Genomic DNA, 21,502 nt, shown 5'->3' on the forward strand with positions numbered 1-21,502 from the left:
TGCATGTGCTTGCCCACAGTCGTGTTGTGTGCTGCGGTCCGCACTCTGCCTCCGGTCGTCAACTTCCACGCACTTATTGGATTTTAGCCCGGAGTGGCCACAAACCAAGCGGCACCCGCGTGGGTCAACCGCGAATCCGACTCCCGTCACTCCCCGCCCCCCTCCCCCCCTCCCGGGGAGCTCCGCGGTGAAGTCGGCGGCGGCGTCGAGCTGCGAGTGAGGTCGACCGGGAGGCGCTGCTCGGCGGGCATGGCTTCGCCTCCGTGCGGCAACTTAGACTCCGGCCTAGAAATCAAAACTCGTTCGGTGGAGCAGACGCTAATCCCGCTGGTGTCTCAGGTGAAGTCCGCATGACCGACCGACCGACCCGCGGCAACTTTGTGTCGTTTATTTTTGTGGTTGTGTTGTTCTTGTTACGCACGCGCACTTTTGTTGTCATGTTGCTCCGCTGGGGTCGCGAGTGGAACAGATGACTTTTCTTTTTTTCGGGCAAGTTCCCCCCCACGTTGGTCTGTTGTTGGGCAGAACCTGCAAGATTACATAACGTGCATTTTACCAACAACTACAGGGACGCGCGCACAAAAGTACCTTTCTTTGTTTCGTGTACGGTGTAAAGTTTCCGAAAAGTTTGCAAGCTTCCTAACGTGCTCAACGAGATCAACCCTCAGCATTCACCCGCGTTTCTGACTTATGACACGCGCGTGACTGATTAACTAATAGGCCCCACCCCTCCCCAAAACATGTTAATGCTTGACTCTCGAGCATTCATGTGATAGTTTTTAGCCACATGCTTTCACAGTTGTTTCTGGAATTAATCGCTCGGTCGTCACAGCATTCATCAGTAAAGTCCTTCCATACGGTCCAATAGCATAAATGCGAATGCTTGACTCTCAGCATTCATGCGATTATTTGTGTGACACTCAGTATTTTGGGAGGAGGTGCACAGCAGTGTCAGAGCGCGATTGTTTGAATCTGAGCATTCACGCCATGTTTTGGTGGCAATCGCTTTGACTCAAGGGATGAACTGTATCGTTTGGACATGCGGTAGCGAAAGAGAGAACGCTCGATTCTCAGCACTCTTGAGCGAAGTCCTTCGTGCACGAAACCGGGAATGGCACTGCTTGGCTCAGCGTTCGGTGGTGCGATCGCTTCGCGCTTTGCATCCGCACGGAAGCGTTGCCATACAAACAGGAAATCGCAGAATATCGACTGGCAAAAGTCGGGAGTGGAAAGTGCGAACTCATGGAGGTGAACTTTTACATGTGACGCCGAGCATAAGAAGAATTAGTCCTTGGAAGCCGATAGATTTTTAATCCTATTTCTCGCATTTCAAGATGCTGTGAGTTGCATTTGCATATTTGAAAAGACTGGAATTGAGTTTGATAATTCCTTGCGGCATTCATGATCTTCCTTTATTGTGCTTCAAGGATGTTCGAATGTTGTTTTTTAAAGAAAATTCCCACTTTTCTTACCCACCCGCCCATCAGCACGTTTCCATGGCAACAGCGTATTGAAAAGAAACCTTTTCCAAGGACTGCTTTTGATGACGTTATTCGGTCGAAAGGGGCGGCGGGGGTTCAGACAGAGCTTTGTTCCAGATCACATGACTGCGTTGTGGCAAACGCCATCCAGTCACGGCTTGCTTCGATCGGCCACGTGATCATCGGATTGAAAACCAAATTACAAATGGCACGAGGAAAACGGTTCCCTTGGAAAAGGCGCATTTGCAACAACAGGGGTGAGGAAATCTTTGATCAGGTTGATGAGTTACCGTAGCAACTTACAACATTACTGCTTGTGGTTACGGTTTCAGTTACTGTTACATGTTGTTGTACAGTGAAACTCCTCTACAACGAAATCATGTTTGCAGCAAGAACTTTTTCACAACAGGGGGTTTTTCACTGTAGCAAATTTGATCTCAGATGAAAACACTGACACAGACACACACACAAACGTATGCGTACTCTTTATTTTAATTCCAATAGTGCATAAGTATGAGCAGACACTTATTTGACACTTCGTATAGTCAGTGTAGAAAGAAAATAAGGGAAAGAAATTGCAAAATTTACGATCAGCATTCACGTTCACTTCCATCAATTTCTTGGATAATATCTTTTATTTTGTTTCCTCCGTCTTTCATTTTGATCACTTTTACCCTCTCTTCCAGCGTCAGAGCTCTTCTTGTCTTAGCTGCTTGACATCCAAAGGTCCATTTTGTAGCCAGTTTGCCACACGGTCCTGAAAAAAAAAACATGATCAAATTACTTTTATTAATGTTATAATTTAATGTGTAAATTAGGTTCCAGATAAATATCAACACGCGACACTTTGCTTCTGTCAATCTCCCAAAGTTCACATTTTCAAATGATCGCTTTTACAAGATTGCCTGGAAATCGCAATGTCCCGTTATTGGTGAGCTGTTCGTACAACCGGCCCTTGACGGCGCCACATTGGTGGCTGCCGCGAAACAAGTTTGTTTCAAGCTACGTCACGGGTTACGGTAATCGGTTACAAGTTACCGTATTAAGGCTGAGTTACTGTTTATACAGTTGCTGTTACAAGTAACGTAACGAGTAACTGTAACATGTTACAAGTTACCGTTGTCATTTTCAACTTCTTGGAACACACTTGACCAGAAGGCGAACAAAGCGTAAGAAGACGCGATTGACAAGTTGCGAAAAGGGGCAAAGAAGAGCAGTCGGACCGCCTTAGGGTGGACTTCTTTTTTTTTCTGCTGTTGTGTCGTTTGATGTCTATCAGGCAGGAAATGAGAAAATCTGCTGTCTTGTCTGATGCGTTTTGCTCTCCCCCCGTTGATATTGCGAGTCCTCTTATCAGCCGCACTTCCACTGCCGTGTAATTACAAGCTTGGGATACCCCCCCAACCCCCCCTCCCCTTTCACGCACGCACGCACTCACACATACACAACACATGGACACAATCCCACCCAGCTCTGCTCTCTTCACACATACTGTACACGCGCGCCGCTTTTATTGATTCTTTGTGTTTCCATTTCCCCTTTTTTGCGCTTCCTGCCTCCCTCTCCCACCCCTTCCTCGAACCGCATGGTGAGTTTTCACTTCTCATTTGCAACACTGAGGAGCCCCCCCCCCCCACCCCACCTCCACCCAAAGCCTCGGGCTATAGAAAGTCAGTCAGGTTTTTTTTTGGGGGGGGGGGAGTTTTTTGTTTCATCTGTCTCCATACCAATGGCGAGCTCCAGCTGTGATGTAATTGGCCCTCATGTAGAGAGGAAGGCAGCCGAGCAAGTGTGGTGAGCGTGTGTACCGGTGTTGCTTGGAGGCATTTTTGTGTTCAAGGAAAGAGTTTTCTTGGTGGTCTTTGGCCCTCACGAGGTGTTTGGGGTTTGATCAGACAAGGGAAAAGCTAAAGGGGTTTGACAGGGATTTATTCGGCATTTTTACGCAATAATTAGGCCCTCTAAATGAGCTCCCCGTCTAAGGTTTTTAGTGTCAACGTATGTGAGTCAACCGGTGCTTGAGCCTACTTGATGTCTTAAGTCCGGTATTTTCGGCCAGTGTAATGTTTGGAGTTCAGACAAAAAAGTAATAAGGTTCAAAATACAGTGAAACTCCTCTACAACGAAATTATGTTTGCAGCAAGAAATTTTTCACATCAGGGGGCTTTTCACTGTAGCAAATTTTATCTCAGATGTAAACACACACACACACAAAATGTATGTGTGTACTCTTTTTTTTTTTTACAATATTCCGTGCATAAATATAAACATACACTTATTTGACACTTCATATAGCCAGTGCAGAAAGAAAGAAATTGCGAAATTTACGATCAGCATTCACTTTCACTTACATCAATTTCTTGGATAATATCTTTTATTTTGTTTCCTCCGTCTTTCATTTGTATTACTTTTATCCTGTCTTCAAGCGGGGATGTTTTTCTTTTCTTAACTCCTTGGTTCTGCAAAGGTCCGTTTCGTAGCCATTTTAGCAATGTAACGTTCGTGCTGCGTCTGAAACTAACAATAACTAATACTTCCTGGACTACTGCGCTTGTGTAAACCAGTGTGGTGGTTGCTGTTGCCGTTTCCGAACGAAGCAGCAGAGGTCGCTGTGGCATGCTGAGGTTAGATTAGACTTTTGCGGAAGGCTTGTTTTCGTTGTAGTGATTCTCGTTGCGAGGCAAGAGCAGAGAAAAAGATTTCGTTGTAGGGGGAGCAGAAAAGTGGGAACAGCTTTCATGCATGAAAATTTTCTCACACTAGGGGGTAGTTTCGCCCATGTAGGTTTCATTGTAGAGGAGTTTCTTTGTAATCTAAAAAAAATCCAATTCATATTAGTTCATTCCAACATGAGATTAAGCTGTGATTTTCAGACCAAAAAAAAAAAATGGCTGACTTGAGTCTATTTTTATTCTCGATTCTAAAAAGTATTCTATTCCAAAGTATTGTGAAATAATGTAATTCATGTCTTTTTTTAACAAACCAGATTTTTATCAAATATATCTAACCATATCATCATGTATATCACCTGTTAGTGCCTAAAAAACCCATCCAGTCTTGAGGCGAAATAAAACGGCGTGGCTCCTGCGAAGTGAGCGTTTGATAACACCCGAAAGGGGTAATAGGTTTGTTCATCAGGAAGTTTCTGCCCGACAGCGACGGTATGATTAACGTGATCTGTCATCTAGCCATTTATAATAACCACCAGCTAACGTCATAAAAATAAATGTTTTTTTTTTCCTGCTGATACGATTCCGAGGCTTATTGTTATTTGCTGTGCGTCGCTCAAATGGGACTGCATATTTTTAAACCCCGCCAAAAGCTCCGGAATGCGATTTGCGCGGCGCTTTTGCATTTGTTTAGGTCTCTCAAATTCCCACTTGAGCTATTTTTCCACCGACGCCTTCGAAACCTGAAGCGGCCTGTTCTTGTACGTTCTCGTACTTGCCTTGGAGGCTGCTGCCATAGTCCCCCGAGACAATCGTCTTTTGTGTGTACTGTACTAAGAATGCGCGAGTGGGGCTTGTGTGTCTTTGCGCTTTGGAATGCCCACTTGTTTGCTTTGGGTCAACTGAAACTGTAGCGACGTGCGGTGCAGACCTTGTGGCAACACCATGGAGAACCTTGTTGACACCAAATGAGTCTGGGAAATTAATCTTTTTGTTTTTTAATCAATTAATCTGTTAATTTTTCAGGAGATTTAAATTTTTTAACTCATTCACTCCCAAAGACATATTGTCTTTTCACACTCCACACGTTCAACCCCAGATACTTATTTTTTTTCAAGACTTAGGGTAAAAAAAAAAGGGGGCGGGGGTCTAGAATTTGCTGGTACTGAATTAAATAACTTTTTTAAAAATTATTTTTTTGTGACCATACCTTCATCTATTGCGGGCTTACCTTACTATTTTGCGTGTTTTATTCTTCAGTTTGCATTTTTAAAATGACATGTCTGGATGTGTGCCAGTCTGTACTTCTATCCGATTGGCTTGTTAGGTGGCGACATCATCTGTTACCGGGCAGGTGATCTTTCACACGCGGTTTCACTGAATGATAAACATCTTTTTTTTTTTCTTTGCCCAATTGCGTGAAGCACGCACTGTCTACGCCGCTAGCATCCTGCAAGTCGCCATTGATTCGTTTGGCTCTCGTTAAGTGCTGATAAAAGGCTCCATCGACTCCTCGGCGGCGAACAGACTTGCGCATGAAGTGTTTTTTTTGGGTTTTTTTGTTTTTTTCCCAAGCGGACCGGTGAATAAAAGAGGCAGAGGGTTCTTACTTGATCTTGACTGTTGCCAAGCCAACAACTTAGATCCAATTATCATAGTTTAGCTACGTGGTTAAATGAAACTAATGGCGCACTGATGACTTCATTCCTCTCTGTCCTCGTTTAAACCGTGAGGGTGTGAATGGAGGTTGAAGTCAAAGCAGGCGGAATAATCGTTAAGGATCCTTGTCAGGTACCGAGTGGCTGCTTTGAGGCATCTGTCGGGCCTTTTCAAACTGAGCGAAAATATGTATATATTTTGACCTACTTAACGAGGAGAATTGTCTTTCGAGACAGCTTTCAGGCAGGGGGATGAGTGGCTTCATGCTTTGTCATCATCTTTGTTCCCACCCCCCAAAAAAAACGGTGTTATTGGCGTGATGGAAGCATAGATCATCATACTGTCGTCTTTGTGCGAACGTTGGCACCGTGCAGGTATAATCAAATCCGGGCGGCTGCGCCAACCTAGTTTCGCTCAGACGTTGCAATATTGCAATGATATTATGAAACGGGTTCATTGAGGAGTTGAAATACAAATTTGGTGATCCAGTGGTTAGTGCGAGTTTGATCCCAGCTCTGGCCTTCCTGTGTGGAGTTTGCATGTTCTCCCCGTGCCTGCGTGGGTTTTCTCCGGGTACTCTGATTTCCTCCCACATTCCAAAAACATGCATGGCAGGTTGATTGGACATTTGAAATAGTCCCTCGGGGTGATTGTGAGTGCAAATGGTTGTTCGTCAACATGTGCCCCGTGATTGGCTGGCAACCGGTTCAGGGTGTCCCCCCGCCTATTGTCCGAAGACAGCTGGGATAGGCCGCAGCATGCCCGCGACCCTCGTGAGGAGAAGCGGATTACAAAATGGATGGATTGATTTTGCACATTATTAAATTCTAAAACCCCTTAAGGTACAGCGGTCACTACAGTGGACGGTTTTATCATGTTATCGGGTTACAGGCTGCATGAAAGGATTAAAATAAAAATTATTGATTAATTTTAATTTTAAAAAAATTTGGATATATTGATGAATTTATTTTCAAATCATTTGTAAATTTGCATTTCAAATATAAATTCCGCCTATTTCTTTTAGATTTTTGTATTTGATGCCTGTTATTAAACTTGTCATACATTTATTTTGGGGTTTTTTTCCCCCCAATTGCTCAGTTTTCATTGAAATTGAAAGATTTGTAGAATTGGATTTTATTTGACATTTAAGATGTACATTTGAAACGACTTGTTAAATCTACATTTAAAGCGTCCGCAAATTGCATTCGATCAACCTACCGTGCATGTTTTGAGAATGTGGGAGAACCCACAGAAAGCCCAACACAAGCATGGGGAGCCTGGATTTGAACCCACGACCTCTGCACTGTGAGGCGGATGTGCGGACCAGTCGCCCACCGTGCCGCCTATTTATGTATTTTTATTTCTTTAATTTTAACCGTTTATCGTTTTTACGACTCCTGTTTCGCTACCGAATGAGGTATACAATACATGAACAACCTTGGGCGGCGAACCTCATACCGCTTTACCGAGCGGCAGACGCGACTTAATCTGATTGTGATACCGGGACGGCATGGCGTCACCGCAGACCAAACACCGCCGCAACCAGTCCATTCTCCCATTTTCACAGATCAGATAGACAGGAAGAGATCTCTATCAGCCGAGATGTGCTGGCTAATGTAGCGTGGAGGCCCCGTGGCCCCCAGTTCCTACCCCACCATTCTCACTTCTGGACAATGAATCAACTTTCAGTCTCTTGAGGCTGTTTGCAAGCCGAGTTAGGTGGTGCGCGTGAATGGCGGAATGACATTTATTTATATATTTTAGAATGGGACAGGGTTAGTATAGGTTTGATGGATAGGAACGCTAGCTAGCCACACGGTAGTCCGCAAACGAACGAATGCAGCTCAGCCTCTGAAATTGACGTAAAAGTGCCTTCGGGCTCGCATTGCGAACGTCACGTGGCCAATGCCAGAAAACGGTCGAGCCATGACGTACGCAATGCGAGCCCGAAGGCACTTTTACATTGCTTGCAGTTGACGGCAAGGGGGGTGGTGCTGGATAAAAATTTCATTCCGGTTTAAACAATCAGTTTTGTTTCCGAGCCCTTACCGTACCTAATGTAAACGGATCTTAAAACCACAGTGCATTTCTTTTTGGCAGTGTCACAGCCCCCTCCATTTTCCCATCAGAAAAAAATAAAAATGAAAAAAAAACCCGGCCGCTCATGATGCTACTGCTGCCGGAGTCACATGAGAGCGGTTTTGTGGTCAACGCGATTCGTCCCAATGCTCCCGTGTTGTCATTTGCCTCCCCGGTAACTGGGGTAAAAGGCCTTTGGGTCAGGGCGTCTCACTTGCCTAAGCATCGATGAGCTTGTCCCTTCTCGTTATTGAGAAAGGGGGGGGGGGGGGAGTGCTGGGAATGAAGTGACCTGGCATCTGAAATGTTTATCATTCCACTCCTGACAGTAACGCGATGGAGGAGGCCTCCTTCGGTCTGTCTCGGGAAGCGTTAATTGCGTTGCTGGAGCGATTGTGAACGTCTGACTCCCTTTCCGGATAATGGCTTCTTTGGAGACAGATGAGCTTTAAGATAGAACAAAGGCGGTATGAAGGACATGGAAAGAGAACACCCAATGATAAAAAAAAATAAAAATTGTGATCTCTTTCTCGGCTGGAAAAAAAAAGTTCCCTTGACTAATTTTTTTTTTTTTTCAAGGTGTCAGTCATCAAATCAAATCCAGTGTAATTGTTGGACTAGAGTGTGAAGATTGATGCCTGAGAATCAGCGGCTTTGCCCCCTTTTTTATGTCGAAAGCAGTTGTCGTTATCGGAACGTGGAAAGCCGCAACAGCTCAGCTCAGCAATGTCCCACTTGTGCAATTTCGGACTTGCCGATGTTTCAGCAAGCTCTGGCCGAAACTTTGCCGTGTAGGTGGCATGACTTCACACTCTTACGGCTTCCCACTACCAATTGAGAACTTCAAACCGCGGTCCCGGCTTTCCACCTTCGCATTATACGCACCCTGTGTCAAGTTTACGGTCAATGCGCACTACCGACATCCATCCATCCATTTTCCGATCCGCTTAATCCTCACAAGGGTCACGGGGGTCGCTGGAGCCTATCCCAGCCGTCTTCGGGCAGTAGGCGGGGGGACACCCTGAACTGGTTGCCAACCAATCGCAGGGCACACACAGACGAACAACCATCCGCGCTGACACTCACACCTAGGGACAATTTCGAGCACTGGTGTCAAACTCAAGGCCCGAGGGCCAAATCCGGCCCGCCGGGTCATTTTAATGTGGCCCGGGAAAGCAAATCATGTCAACTTGCTAAAATCTGTACAGAAATGTCATGTGTAATAAATAACATTGAGATTTTGCAATAATTTTGTTCCCCTGTTTGCACTAACTTGCCCAAGAATTGAACAAACTATTGTATTGACTTGACTGATTTCAAAACTAGTAATCTATTAATTTGTTGTGTAAAAGTGATCATTTTGTGGTTTCACCGTCATAACGGCCCTCCGAGGTAAGGCGTAACTACAATTTGGCCCGCAACTAAAATGACTTTGACGGCCCTGATTTAGAGTGTTCAATCAGCCTGCCATGCATGTTTTTGGAATGTGGGAGGAAACCGCAGTACCTGGAGAAAACCCACACGACCGACATATTTTGGTGAATTCTGTGTGTCTGAAAAGAACCGGCAGATGAATGCCGGGTATACCGTTACACTTCTGCTGGGCCAGTCTTCCAGGAAGGCTGCGTGAAAGGGCCGTGAAATTTGAAGAGGTGAAATCTAAGGGAAATTGGACAGAGCGATGTCTTTTAACACCAGCACCAAGTGTTAAAAGTCATAGCGCGGCCTTCCGCTGAGCCCATATACTCCGTCCCCTTGCTGCCGCTACGTTCTGTATCTGTGCCTTTCACACCGACGACTTCAACTGTATCCTGACGTGTGCAGGCTTCTTATCTCAGGAGCCGCACGAATGTACGACACCTCATTTTGGTATGCTTTCCACCCTTCCTCCTCTGCACCGCCCAGTTTCCTCATTTTGTTTCCTATCACACAATCCCTTGCCTTGCAGGCCTCTCTTTTTTTTTTTTTTTTTTCAATCTCAAACTCTCCAGAGAGTCTGCTGCCACCCCCGGATCAACTCATTAGCTATGCGCCGTGTGAAACCCGAGCCAAAGGCTACAGGTAGCGCACAAAGCCGGAGAGGCCGTAACATGAGACAGATCTCTCGGCGCTGGGAGTATTTAAGGAGTAATGGCGGTCTAGCCGTCGCTTTGATATGATTCTCACACATCTTAAGTCTCGAACCTGCTGGGAAGACCTAGCATTTTATCTCCTCGGTGAGAATACAGGTCAGTGTTTCTGTAAATGGACATCATCCAACCTCGGCATGTCACCGAAGTGGCATGTAAGCTCTTATCAGGGCACGGTGTGACGTTGCCATCTCGTCTCGTCACTATTTCTGGGGTAGATGACAGGGGAGGGGAGTTGGGGGATGGGAGGGGTTCAGCCAAGAAACACTCGGACAATCAAACGAGTCACCCACTTCCTATATATAACGAGCCGGTGGGGGGGGGGGGGGGGCGGAGTTTTCACCAGTGCACCTTCGGAAAGTTGGGGTGGGGAGGAATCCAAATCGGAGAGACGTGCGTCTCACTAAGACGACGCATGAAAAAGTGACGAGGAGCTTGACAGGAAATGGAGCAGGAAGTCGGCCATTTTGGTCACCGGATTCAGTTTCTCTTGTAACAAGATGCTTGAAAAAGTCTCAAAAGACGCAATGCCCGCAAATGAAACCGACCGTGGGAATTCCCAATACGTCAATGTTACTTTCGGAGACTTTGACGAACTCCCACAAGGCAGTTCACCCAAATTAATTTTCGAGGCTTTACCCTGCGAGAGATAAAGCCTTGACCGGCTTTTTCATGGGTTCATCCACAAACATTTTCTTGGTTTTGCTCGGTACTCCCGGCCGAACTCTGTGGTTAACTTCGTGCCGTCCAAAGACCATCGTGTGCCCCCATCGAAACCCACTCGGTCAATGTGTAACGATGAATCCCGATTTAAACGAGTGGGTGTCACAACACGTACCATGATGTCACAGAAAGATGGGATGGGGTTAGGGTGGGGAGCGGGCATTCCTTCTGAGCGCTCATGTTTCCCGCTGAGGCATTATGTCACGGGTCAAAAGTCCCTTGAATGATAGAAAGCCTGAAACGCTTCGAGGCTCAACTCCTGGTTTCGATGTTTATCGTCATGACTTCTCATCATTCACCCCCCCCCCCCCACTGCCCCCGTCACACCTGCCGTCTTATCTTCCCATCTTTCCCGAAAAGCACAAGTGATGAGTCTTTCCTGGAGGCACGCTCTTTATCCGACAAAAATAAGCCACCTTGCATGCCAGTCGGGCTTTTGTGTTTTGGCCGGGACATTCTCTCCTCCTGATACGTTTCTTTCGCTGCTCATTCGATAGCGGCGGGAAGCCGCCATGCTATTAGCCGCGCGCTATTATTTGTCCATTACGTATAATTAGCCATCCCGATGACTGATGGAATGTTCTCAAAGGCCGAGTTGGCAAGTAGTCGGGCTGATCCTGCCGAGGACTTTATTTAATTACCCGGTCATTAAACTCCGCTCGGGAGGAAGACGACACATGAGGCGACTTGTTTGTACCCACTCGGGCATTGTGCCCTCCCTTGTTTTTGTTTTTGTTTGTTTGTTGTGTTTGATTGGTTCTTCAGTTCAAAGGCCAATAACCCAGATTTAATCCAGCATGAAAATTATGCAGCTGTCTGCATGCATGAAAAGCCGCGAAGACATCCACATCGTCATTTCCAGCCGTTTAATCGACAAAAAATATATTTTAAAAAAATATATATTTTGTCGATTAAAACGTGGCAACTGTATTTATAGAGCACGTTTAACACAACGCGGATGATTTGCTTTGGTGGGGCCACGTAAAATGACGTGGCGGGCCGGATTTGGCCCCCGGGCCTTGAGTTTAACACCAGTGCATGAAATAATGCGATGTAATGCTAACGTGAGGCCGCGTTATTGTACGTGCTAAGATAGCCCGGCGTCGAACCGTAACAGGTTGGCGTCACGGTTCCTGTTCCAGCTGGATATCGATTCCCTGGCTCGCCTTCGCCGTCTCGATCCACCTCGGATTGCCCCTGACGCGGCGAATTGAGCGGACGCCGCTTCGTCTTTGTCCAGGCAGCAACGGGATGTTAACGCGTGACGTCGCCTGTGGATGTCGGTGGTGCTTTTTCGCCGTTACCGCTATCTGTCCCATCGCGGGCATCCAATCTGCTTTTCCTTCCCTGGTCTGCTTTATCGCTTGGCCATTATAAACTCCAGCCGGCTCCCCTTCTTCGGCTTGCCGGGCTTTACATCAACCTCGCGATAAAGTTCCTAGTCCTTTTTTTGGGGGCTTATTTTTATTTTTTATTTTTTATTTTTTTTAGGGAGATGATAGGTTACTTTGAGCGCACGGACCAGAGATAAAGTGGTTTCAAAGCCAGGGTTAGGGTTTAAATTTTAAGGTTTAAAAATAAAGGTATAGAGTTTCAAAGAAGGGTCTCGGGATTGAAATTACGGTTTCAAAACACGAGTTCTGCTTTTTAAATTAGGTTAGACTTTAACCTTTTCAGGGACAGCGGTTACTACAGTGGACAGGTTTCAAACAAGGTTTGGAAATTCACAAAAGTGTTTCAGGCCAGGGTTAGGGTTGGAAATTCTGAGTGCAAATTGGAGTTTTGAGCACTGGGTAGGGTGTCAAATTTTTTTTTAGGCTTTCAAGTTGAAACCCAGGCTCAAGCATTCAAAGTAGTGTTTAAAGACGGTTTAAAACAAGGATGTGGGGCGATGGTTTCAGTTTTTTTAGGGGTCAAATTATGGTTTGGAATTCGGGTTTCAAGACAGGGCTACAGTTTCGAATTAGGATTTCAATCAATTTGTGTTTTCGTATAAGATTATCGATCCTGGTTTAGAGTTTCAAGCACTTGTTAGTGTCGCAAATTAGGATTTCAGTGCTGAGTTAGGCTTTCAGATTATGATGTCTGTCAGGACAAGTTTTCAATTAGGGTTTCATAAATTGACGACAACTGTTTGCTTATTGTGTGTTCTGTTCCTTGACGCCCACCCTCCGTCCAGACGGGCGTGGGGAAGAAAAAAAAAAAAGCATGACATAAGGCATTGTGTGCCTGGCTCAAAGCTGGCTGTGTTGTTTGTCTCATATCTGTGTTGTGATGCGCAAAATGGCAGCCACACCCCTCTTCTGTGGGGTCAATACTTATTTACTAGTTACTTGGCAACCTTGTCGTGTTGTTTTTTTTGGGGTGTTTTTGCTATAAAAAAAAAAATCACTGGAGACATTGAATTCCCCCCCCCCCCCATTCGAGTTAGATCATGCAAGGCTAATTGATCCACTGGTGAAGTATTACATTTGTTTTCTGAAATTAGGGTCTCAAACTTGGTTTAGGGTTTCAACCTACTTTGGAATGTGCAAACCAGAGCAGCAGTATAACGTGCCGACGACGAACAAATAATACCGTCTGATTGCGAGACCGAAGGGGTCGAGGGGGGGACACGTTGGCGGTGGGGCAAGACTCAACAAGTCGCACCAGGCTGGCGAGCTGACAGCGGCACGGCGACGCTGCCAGGAAACAAATCAGCAGGCTCCTGTGTTTACACACCAAGGCTGATGGTGGCTCACAAAAAAAAAAAAAAACGGCACGCAGAGCATGTCTCATTGTTACTGACAGAAAACATTACAGCTATTAGCAGAGTACAAACCACCAATAATGTCCAAATAAACCGGGGGAAAATATAAATAAAATATTTGCAGACATTCGCATATTACAACATAAGACAAAGAAAATGAAATTCTAACATCTCACTCCTCCGCCACCAGAACATAAAAACAAAAAAAAATCAGCAAAAAAATGTCCAATTACTGTGTAAAAAGCGGGTCTGGCTCTTGATACTGTTCTTGCTTGCAATAGTGGGCGTGTCCAACACCGTGACACAAGCGGGGGCAAAAAAAAAAAAAATTATAAAAAATGCAACTCATGTCAGCTGTGCTGTCTGCTTTGTGTCACACAAAAATTCTTCTTCCCTCACAAACCGATTTTATTTCTTCTATATTGGCCACTGAAGGAGACATTTGTGGATGCATACATATTTATGGACTCAAAACCTTTGTCCCCAACTCTTGGGATGCCACAAATTTTTGGATGCACATTTTTGGAGATGAAGCTTTTCATGAGGGATGTTCGATACCACTTTTGTTTTTCACTGTTTGAGTCCTCACTGATAGAGTGCCCAGATCTCTAGTTCTTAGATTTCAATTTTAATTGAATACAATGACAAAAAATGGGAACACCTTTTTTTCTGACACAGATGAAGATTCACTGGCAGAAATTTTTTTTTGCCTTAAATATCTATGGTATGGTATCAGCAGCTACCAAGAGTACTCGATACCTTAAAATCAGCCCGTACTCGCCCATCCCTATTTTGACCTGAATATTTTAGGATGTAAATTTTTTTTTGCCACACTTCTGAAGTCTCGCTCACTTCACCCTTGCCTGTAAAGTTGCCTATTTTTTTTTTTGTGGGTGCATTCCCAGCCTATGGTAACGCTGCACATAAAACCACTCATTGTGGTTGGAACAACCTCGATTGTGATTTCTCACTGCGATCTTACAAGAAGACGACACCGTCCAACTTTCTCCCAGCATTCCAGTCCAGAGTCCCATGTATCTCCCCGGGCCACTGATGTTTCTTTCTCTTATTTCCTGACTGATTTACACCAAGCGCGGCGTTCCTGGCGCTTGTGCGTGACACGACTGACGCGATACGGTGTCGTCTTGGGGAACCTCAAATCCTAATTAGCTGCACCGATGAGGCGGAATGGACGGCTCGCGTAACCGAGATGAAAAGGAGCCGTGCAGACTGTGAGGCGGCTGAAGGGGGGAAATTTGACGGATTGAGTCTCGCTGTGTTCTGGAAGTGACGAGCCGCGGAGGCTCAAAACGAGCGCCAAAGTCGACGCAGAGGAGAAACTTTAAATGAAGGGATCGTCTGCAGGAATATTTTCTGTTGTTCTGCAATCTCTCGTTGTATCTGCAGCTCTTGTGTTGGTGGCACCGAAAAGGATGTGCTTCTGCTATCGCTGATGCTCATCTTCATTCATGCGGAAAAGTACTCACAGTACAATTCTCTCTTAGTTTTTCACACTGTAAAGACTAAAATTTGTTGCACTGACTGTTTTGTCCACAAATTTAGGGGCGGAAATTTTTGTGCCCAAATTTTTGGTGACTCCGTCTTAGAATGCGGACATTTTATTATTATTTTTTGACGCACAGTAATTCTGCTTAGTCATTTTTACTGTAAATACTTCTGTTAGTTGCACGGCTAAATAAATATTCTTACCTTAGTTTTTTTCCACAAATTTGGGGACAGAAATTTTCAGATGCAGACATTTGCCATTTTTTCCTCAATTTTTAACTTTAACTTTTGCCCACCAAATTTTACAATATATAATTTTGTCCCAATATTGTGGGATGCAAGCTTTTCACCATTTTTTTTTGTATTCAATCTTTTGTCCGCAACTTGTTGGCTCTAGTCTTTTGTCCACTCATTTACACATAGACACACATTTTTGGACATACGCTTTTGTGCCCCCATTTTTTTGCTCCCAAGTTTTTGTTTCCAAAGATTGTCGCAAACTTTTGTCCACCACTTTTTTTGTCCACCATTTGTTCCACAAATTCTTGAACTTTTTACCTACAAATTTTTGGCCACACGATTTTTGGGCTTCATTTCTTACATCAACAGCAGCAGTACTTTTCTATGCATAATAATAACTGTGGGCGGAGGAGTGGAAGCAATTAATAATGAATTGATCATTAATTGCCCTGAGGCATGCATAATAAATGCACTCAGCAAGGGTAGCGAGAGCCACCCTAGGGCGGGCATTCCTTCCTGTTTCTATTTTTATCTCCGTCAAGGATGCTAAATACAGAACTAACTTGACCTTTCATTTTCAGATCACAACGCTGATCAACCACAAAGAGCGTCCCAAGAAGTCTGAGCGCACCTTGGCGGCCATCCAGCGCGTGGGCCAGGCGGTCAGCGTGGCGGTGGGCCGCTTTGTTGCCGTCGGGGAGGCCATCGCTCTTGAGAACCACGAGCTCAAGGAGGAGATGGGGCACGCCTGCTTCGAGGCACGTCGCGCCGGTAAGTTGTTTTTTTTTTGGGAGGGATGTGAGAAAAGCGCACTGACCACCAAAGTATTGGGAAACAACTCCTTTATCTGTCCTGCAGGGGACGCCATAGCTAAGCTGACAGACGTAGGCCCCGCCTGCAGTCCCCCTTCGTCCTCGGTGACCGTGTTCAGCGATCGCACGGGCATGGTGAAGGCCGCCCGTCTGCTGCTGTCGTCTGTCACCAAAGTTTTGGTATTGGCTGACCGCATTGTCATCAAGCAGATCGTGGCGTCGCGCAACAAGGTTAAACCCTACACCACTTCCAAAACAAAACACGCAATACTGTCAAATGAAACGGTGTGCATTTAAAACAACCACAAAGATTTGCCGAACTTAGTGACTGTCGTGTGGTGTTCCACAAGGTTCAATTTTGGGGGCCCTGCTGTTTTCATTTCATTTGCTCCCCCAGGTTCCAATTTACTTCACTGGTTCCGTGCACATTTTAGAGTTCATTTTAAGATTTTTATTTGTCTTTAAATAGCCTCACCCTACCTTACCTCTCTGAGGTCCTCCACCCCCCACACAAACCTGACCTGGTGCCTCAGGTCAGCGGACCAGACACTCCTGGCGCTACCGAGGACTAGGTGTAGGTTCAGAAAGTGTAGCAACACGTGTAGAAAGACAATCTAACAATATTAGCAGAAGGTAATTGTTTCTCTCTTGTGCCAGGTCCTGGTGACGCTGGAGCATCTGGAACGCGTGAGTACCTTTCAGGAGTTTGTGCAGATCTTCAGCCAGTTTGGCAATGAGATGGTGGACTTTGCCCACCTCACCGGCGACCGACAGAACGTGAGTCGAGAGTAAACAACAACTGTTCTAGTAGGCTTTTCCAAACATTTTGTGTACATGGTGTACAGTTTTTTTTTTCAAACTGTACTGTATATGCGCATGTCGTCTTCCGTTTTGGAGAAGCTTGCACCTTTTATTAGTTGCAGCTAAGCGAGCGAGCGCAGAGGGGGAAATAATGGATAATTATGTTGTCTTTGTGCTAAATTGCCGAGGGAGCGCTTTGACTCTTTCTTTGTCTCTTTCCTAAATCTTCCTCATGCTCGTTTCTGTTTTGGGAGGTGCACTTTATGTCCCCGCTCATTCTATTTTCATGCCTTTATTTTAATGTTGATTTTTTTTTTTCTTTCAGCTAACGTCCCTTTATAGTAGCATGAAAGAGAGTTGGAAGGAGCTGGATGGAGTCAAGCCACTTTTTGCCATCTGCTGTGTGTTTGTAATCATTTGAGTGTGTCTGTGCGTGTTGGATTGTGGATGTGGGTGTCTGTGTGTGCAGTTGTGTATTTGCGTGTGTTCCTGCATTGGGCCGAATTAAAAATAAATAAATAAATATATATATATATATATATATATATATATATGTATGTATGTATTAATTGAAGTTCCTTTTCATAGCTCAATATCCACTCAGAAAAGCAAAATTCACTCCTTTCATCACGTTGCACAGCTCTGTTTTGAACTCCCCTCAGGTTTGTTCAAAGTGTGATCAAATTTGTACACTGCGAAAGAAAATGTTGCACTACGGTAAAAGTTGTGTGGCCTAAACTTGAGAGGGCAGAGCCGTCCACCAGGATAAGCTAATTGTCCGTTCCCAGTGATGGCGTGGGGATCTGCGCTAGCCAAACAAATGGCAGATTATGGTCGCACTGGGAAAAAAAAAAGAAATGCCTTTTTATGGCACATGTAGTCCCGCCCTTTAGCTTATCTCAACTCAAAATGCTTCTATTTGCTTTTTATATCACCTCAACAACTTGCGATCGTATGTCGCATGTGTGTTACAGGACTTGAAAGACGAGAAGAAGAAAGCCCGAATGGCCGCGGCTCGGGCCGTGCTGGAGAAATGCACCATGATGCTCCTGACGGCCTCCAAGGTAAAACCGCTCGCGTTGGCTTTGTAAACGCCATTCAGATTTGACGGTTGTCGACGTATTTACTTTTGGTGGCCGCAGACTTGCCTGCGGCACCCGGACTGCGAGTCGGCATGCATCAACAAGGACGCCGTCTTCCAACGGATGCGCTACGCCCTTGAGCAAGTCGTAGACATTGTGACGGAGGCTCGCGGCTGCGCTGACAGCACTGTTCCCGCGAGCGTCTACAACGCCATCAAGGACTACAGAGTTAATAAAAAAATACACTGCGACATTATTTTGCCTGTTATAAATTCAAGAATTTTTTTTTTTCGTAAAATCTTATAAAAATGCTGCTTTTGTTCTCGACACGCCATCCAATTAATACACGAGTAGCCAAATTATTTCAAACTTTGAGTTGGCTTTATGCAGACGAGCGTGGAGTGCCTGCGTGACAACCTGTACGCCTCCCTGCCGGATGGCGTGGGCCGCCAGATGGAGGTGCTGGTGGAGCGCACCGAGGACTTCACAGACTCGCCATACACGGGACACGAGCAGCGCCAGGCCATCCTGGGCATGTGCCAGCTGGCCCGGCAGGATGCGCAGCAGCTGCTGCACGCCTGGAACCAGGCTGTACGGACTCTCAATATTCGGTCAAGTTAATGAGCTCAATCCATTTTCGCTGTTGAATTGAAATGTTGAGCCCCAACCAAAAGTTAAGGTTCCACTGTTCTTCAATTTATACAAGCCAAGGCATGTAGAGGTTAGTTGCTGTTTTTCTGAAACTGTGTGTGAAAGACTTCCATTTTGGTTTGTCCCCCGGTCCAGCAACAATCAGGCCAGGCCAAGGAAACCACAGAGGAGTTGGAGGTGGCCATCGCCAAGTCGTGCCAGAGCGTCAACGACCTCAGACGTGAGGTGAGCAGCGGTCCGGGCTAGCTAGCTCGAGCTCATTTATGGATTTAAAGGGCTTTTTCGATGACACATGAACTCATTAACTCCTTCAGTACCAGCCAATTCTGGACCAAGTCTGAAAAGACGTTTAAAAACGTCTTTGGGAGTGAATGAGCTAATTAACTCCTTCAGTACCAGCCAATTCTGGACCAAGTCTGAAAAGACGTTTAAAAACATCTTTGGGAGTGAATGAGTTTTAATTAATTGCTGTTTGTCAATGAGAATCCTCAAGACGAGTCGACTACATTTTTTTATGCGAATGAGCGGAGAAGTATTGGCCAGCTCTGGGTTGATTATTAAGCTGAGAAAAGCAAATTTTAAATAAATAATAAAAAATCTTCGCTGAGGATAAAGAATGAATGCCTGGACGTATTGTTTAACATGCATGATTTGTAATTCTCTGACTTTGGCCTCTCCCAGCTGCACAAGGTGGCGGTGGGCCGGGCCTCGGAACTGCTGAGGGTCCACGCTGAGGACTCACCCCTGTGCGCACTCAAAGCCGCCGGCGCCGAGGGCAACCTGGAGGCGGTGGCGCAGTATTCCCGAGCGCTGACAGAGCAGAAGGAACAACTGGTGGAAGTACGACAATCGGAGGATGGGAAATAGGATTCACCGAAGCACTTCCTGTTGCCTCTGTTGACCCACAGAACTGTCGGCTGCTGTGTCACGTGTCCGGGACCGAGCCGCTGGAGATCACCTGCGTGCATGCCGAAGAGACCTTCCATGTGATTGGCCCGCAGGTTTGCACCACATCGTTCGATAGAACTGACCTCCACGCTGTCTGTATCTTGTTGAGCGGCAGCAGATAAATGACATCCGACATGTCTGAGACCAGAGCGTCCACCTCACCCTCGTCTAATCGTATTTGCTGTGGGAAATTGTCCGTGGTGGTAATTATCCGGTACAGTCCTCCAGGCGGGATGTACGCCGTAATGACTAGACGGCTGCCGAGGTGAAAAGTCAGGCCGTCAATAATGCAGCAGCGCTAGGCGCTACGCTGTTAGCCCACCAGGCTAATTGGCTATTAATGAGAACACCCCCGGGGGGGTGACCTCATTTCCTGTGGGACGAATTAACACCGATGTTTTTTTAAACCGTTACTATTGTATTAATGCCGTCTGTCACTATGACATCATTTTCAGAATATATTAAAAGAAAATCACGAGAATCTGAAAATGTATTCACAATCCTAAATGTAATTTCAGTTCCACATTGTAATATGTCAGGTATTCCTACATGGCTTTTCCAGATCATTTCGGCGGCGCAGACCCTGGCGCTGCACCCATCCAGTAAGATCGCCAAGGAGAACCTGGAGGTGTTCTGTGAGGCCTGGGAGTCTCAGCTGGGTGATGTGGCGCTGCTCCTGCGCGAGATCGACGATGTCTTTGACGGGAAGCGAGGTGTGTGGCGCTCCGATGAAAACTTGGACAGTCAGTCTGTCGTCATGTTTATCAACTCAGTCATTCCCAAGAATTTAAGTCGTGCGTTATAATCAAAGCATTCAGTGCCAAGGTCATCTTATGTCGTTTCATTTGTTTGTTTTTTTTCATCGGGAACGGTTCATAGAGGTGTGATGTGCCGGCCTTTTTCATTGCAAGCACCCTAAATTCTCAGCGGAATGCCTAAAAAAATGAAAATAAATAATGTACCGTAAGCTAGTGGTCCCCAAACACCGGGCTGCGGACCGGTACCGATCTGTGGGTCATTGGGCCGCACAGAAAGAATAAATAACTTGCATTTCAGAATCTGAAAGATGTTTTATTTTGAAAAATTACTGGATTCTCTTTTATATCGGTCTACAGTATGTCACTCTTGACGCACGTGAATGCGCGCTTCTCGGTCACATGATTGGAAATGAAACCCAGGAGCTAGCAAAATGAAACAAAAAAAATACCCCAAACGTCTTTGAAAAGGTTTTTCGGGAAGGGGAAAAGGCTCAGCCAGGAGACTGAAGAGGAGCCTACGACATTCAAGAAAAAGAATAACTTTAATAGACAGTATCAGGAGTCCTACTTAATATACGGCTTTATCTCAACGGGAGATTCCCACGCATCAAACCCACTCTGCATTACATGCTGCGATGGTGAATTTTTCATGCACTTTGTATTGGCGCCGTATCTTATTTTGAAGACGCGTTTATATGTGACCATAGCGACCAGAGAATGTTGCGGCCAGATAGGACGTTCCTGGTGTCATGATTCGGGTTTATTATTATGTTTTGAAAATACCACGCTTTTCATGCAGGTCATGTCATATATTAGATTGTTGTATCTATCCGGCCTTAAAGGTCGGTCCCTGAAAATATTGTCTAAAATGAAACCGGTCCGTGGGACAAAAAAGTTTGGGGACCTCTGCCGTAAGCGATTGCACCGGTATGAGCAGCCACTGAATGAGTTCAATCTGCTTTTGTGTTTACAGGAGACAAAAGAACGTATTTGTCACTTCCCAGATCCGGAGTGAGTAGCACGCCGCCCACTATATCCAATATAATAACAACAACGACAACAATATATTATTTATTAATTTTACTTGCAGAAGCATTCTGCAAATATGAAGAGCGCCAAGCCCGTTAAGTTGGACCCTGAGGTAAGGCCATGCGTCTGCGAAGGTATTAGGGTGATTTATAGTCATGAAAAGGTCGCTGTCGGACAGGGTAGTCA

At 45.6% G+C, this 21,502-nt stretch overlaps 1 protein-coding gene across 1 annotated transcript in view; it reads left to right on the forward strand.

The window, feature by feature from the left end:
- The window catches only part of ctnnal1 (catenin (cadherin-associated protein), alpha-like 1), a 25,990-nt gene continuing 4,488 nt past the window's right edge, over positions 1 to 21,502 (forward strand). The window contains exons 1-13 of the mRNA XM_086136580.1: positions 1 to 339; positions 15,817 to 16,006; positions 16,094 to 16,278; positions 16,705 to 16,824; positions 17,823 to 17,912; positions 17,991 to 18,158; positions 18,321 to 18,521; positions 18,717 to 18,806; positions 19,263 to 19,421; positions 19,490 to 19,582; positions 20,092 to 20,242; positions 21,261 to 21,298; positions 21,378 to 21,428. Of these exons, the coding sequence (XP_085992706.1) occupies positions 250 to 339; positions 15,817 to 16,006; positions 16,094 to 16,278; positions 16,705 to 16,824; positions 17,823 to 17,912; positions 17,991 to 18,158; positions 18,321 to 18,521; positions 18,717 to 18,806; positions 19,263 to 19,421; positions 19,490 to 19,582; positions 20,092 to 20,242; positions 21,261 to 21,298; positions 21,378 to 21,428 (1,626 nt within the window). The 5' untranslated portion in view covers positions 1 to 249. The remainder of the gene's footprint in view (positions 340 to 15,816; positions 16,007 to 16,093; positions 16,279 to 16,704; positions 16,825 to 17,822; positions 17,913 to 17,990; positions 18,159 to 18,320; positions 18,522 to 18,716; positions 18,807 to 19,262; positions 19,422 to 19,489; positions 19,583 to 20,091; positions 20,243 to 21,260; positions 21,299 to 21,377; positions 21,429 to 21,502) is intronic.

This window comes from Hippocampus guttulatus, chromosome 18, assembly GCF_054856545.1.
Source record: "Hippocampus guttulatus isolate MCC_2025c chromosome 18, RoL_Hgut_1.0, whole genome shotgun sequence".
NCBI lineage: Eukaryota > Metazoa > Chordata > Actinopteri > Syngnathiformes > Syngnathidae > Hippocampus > Hippocampus guttulatus.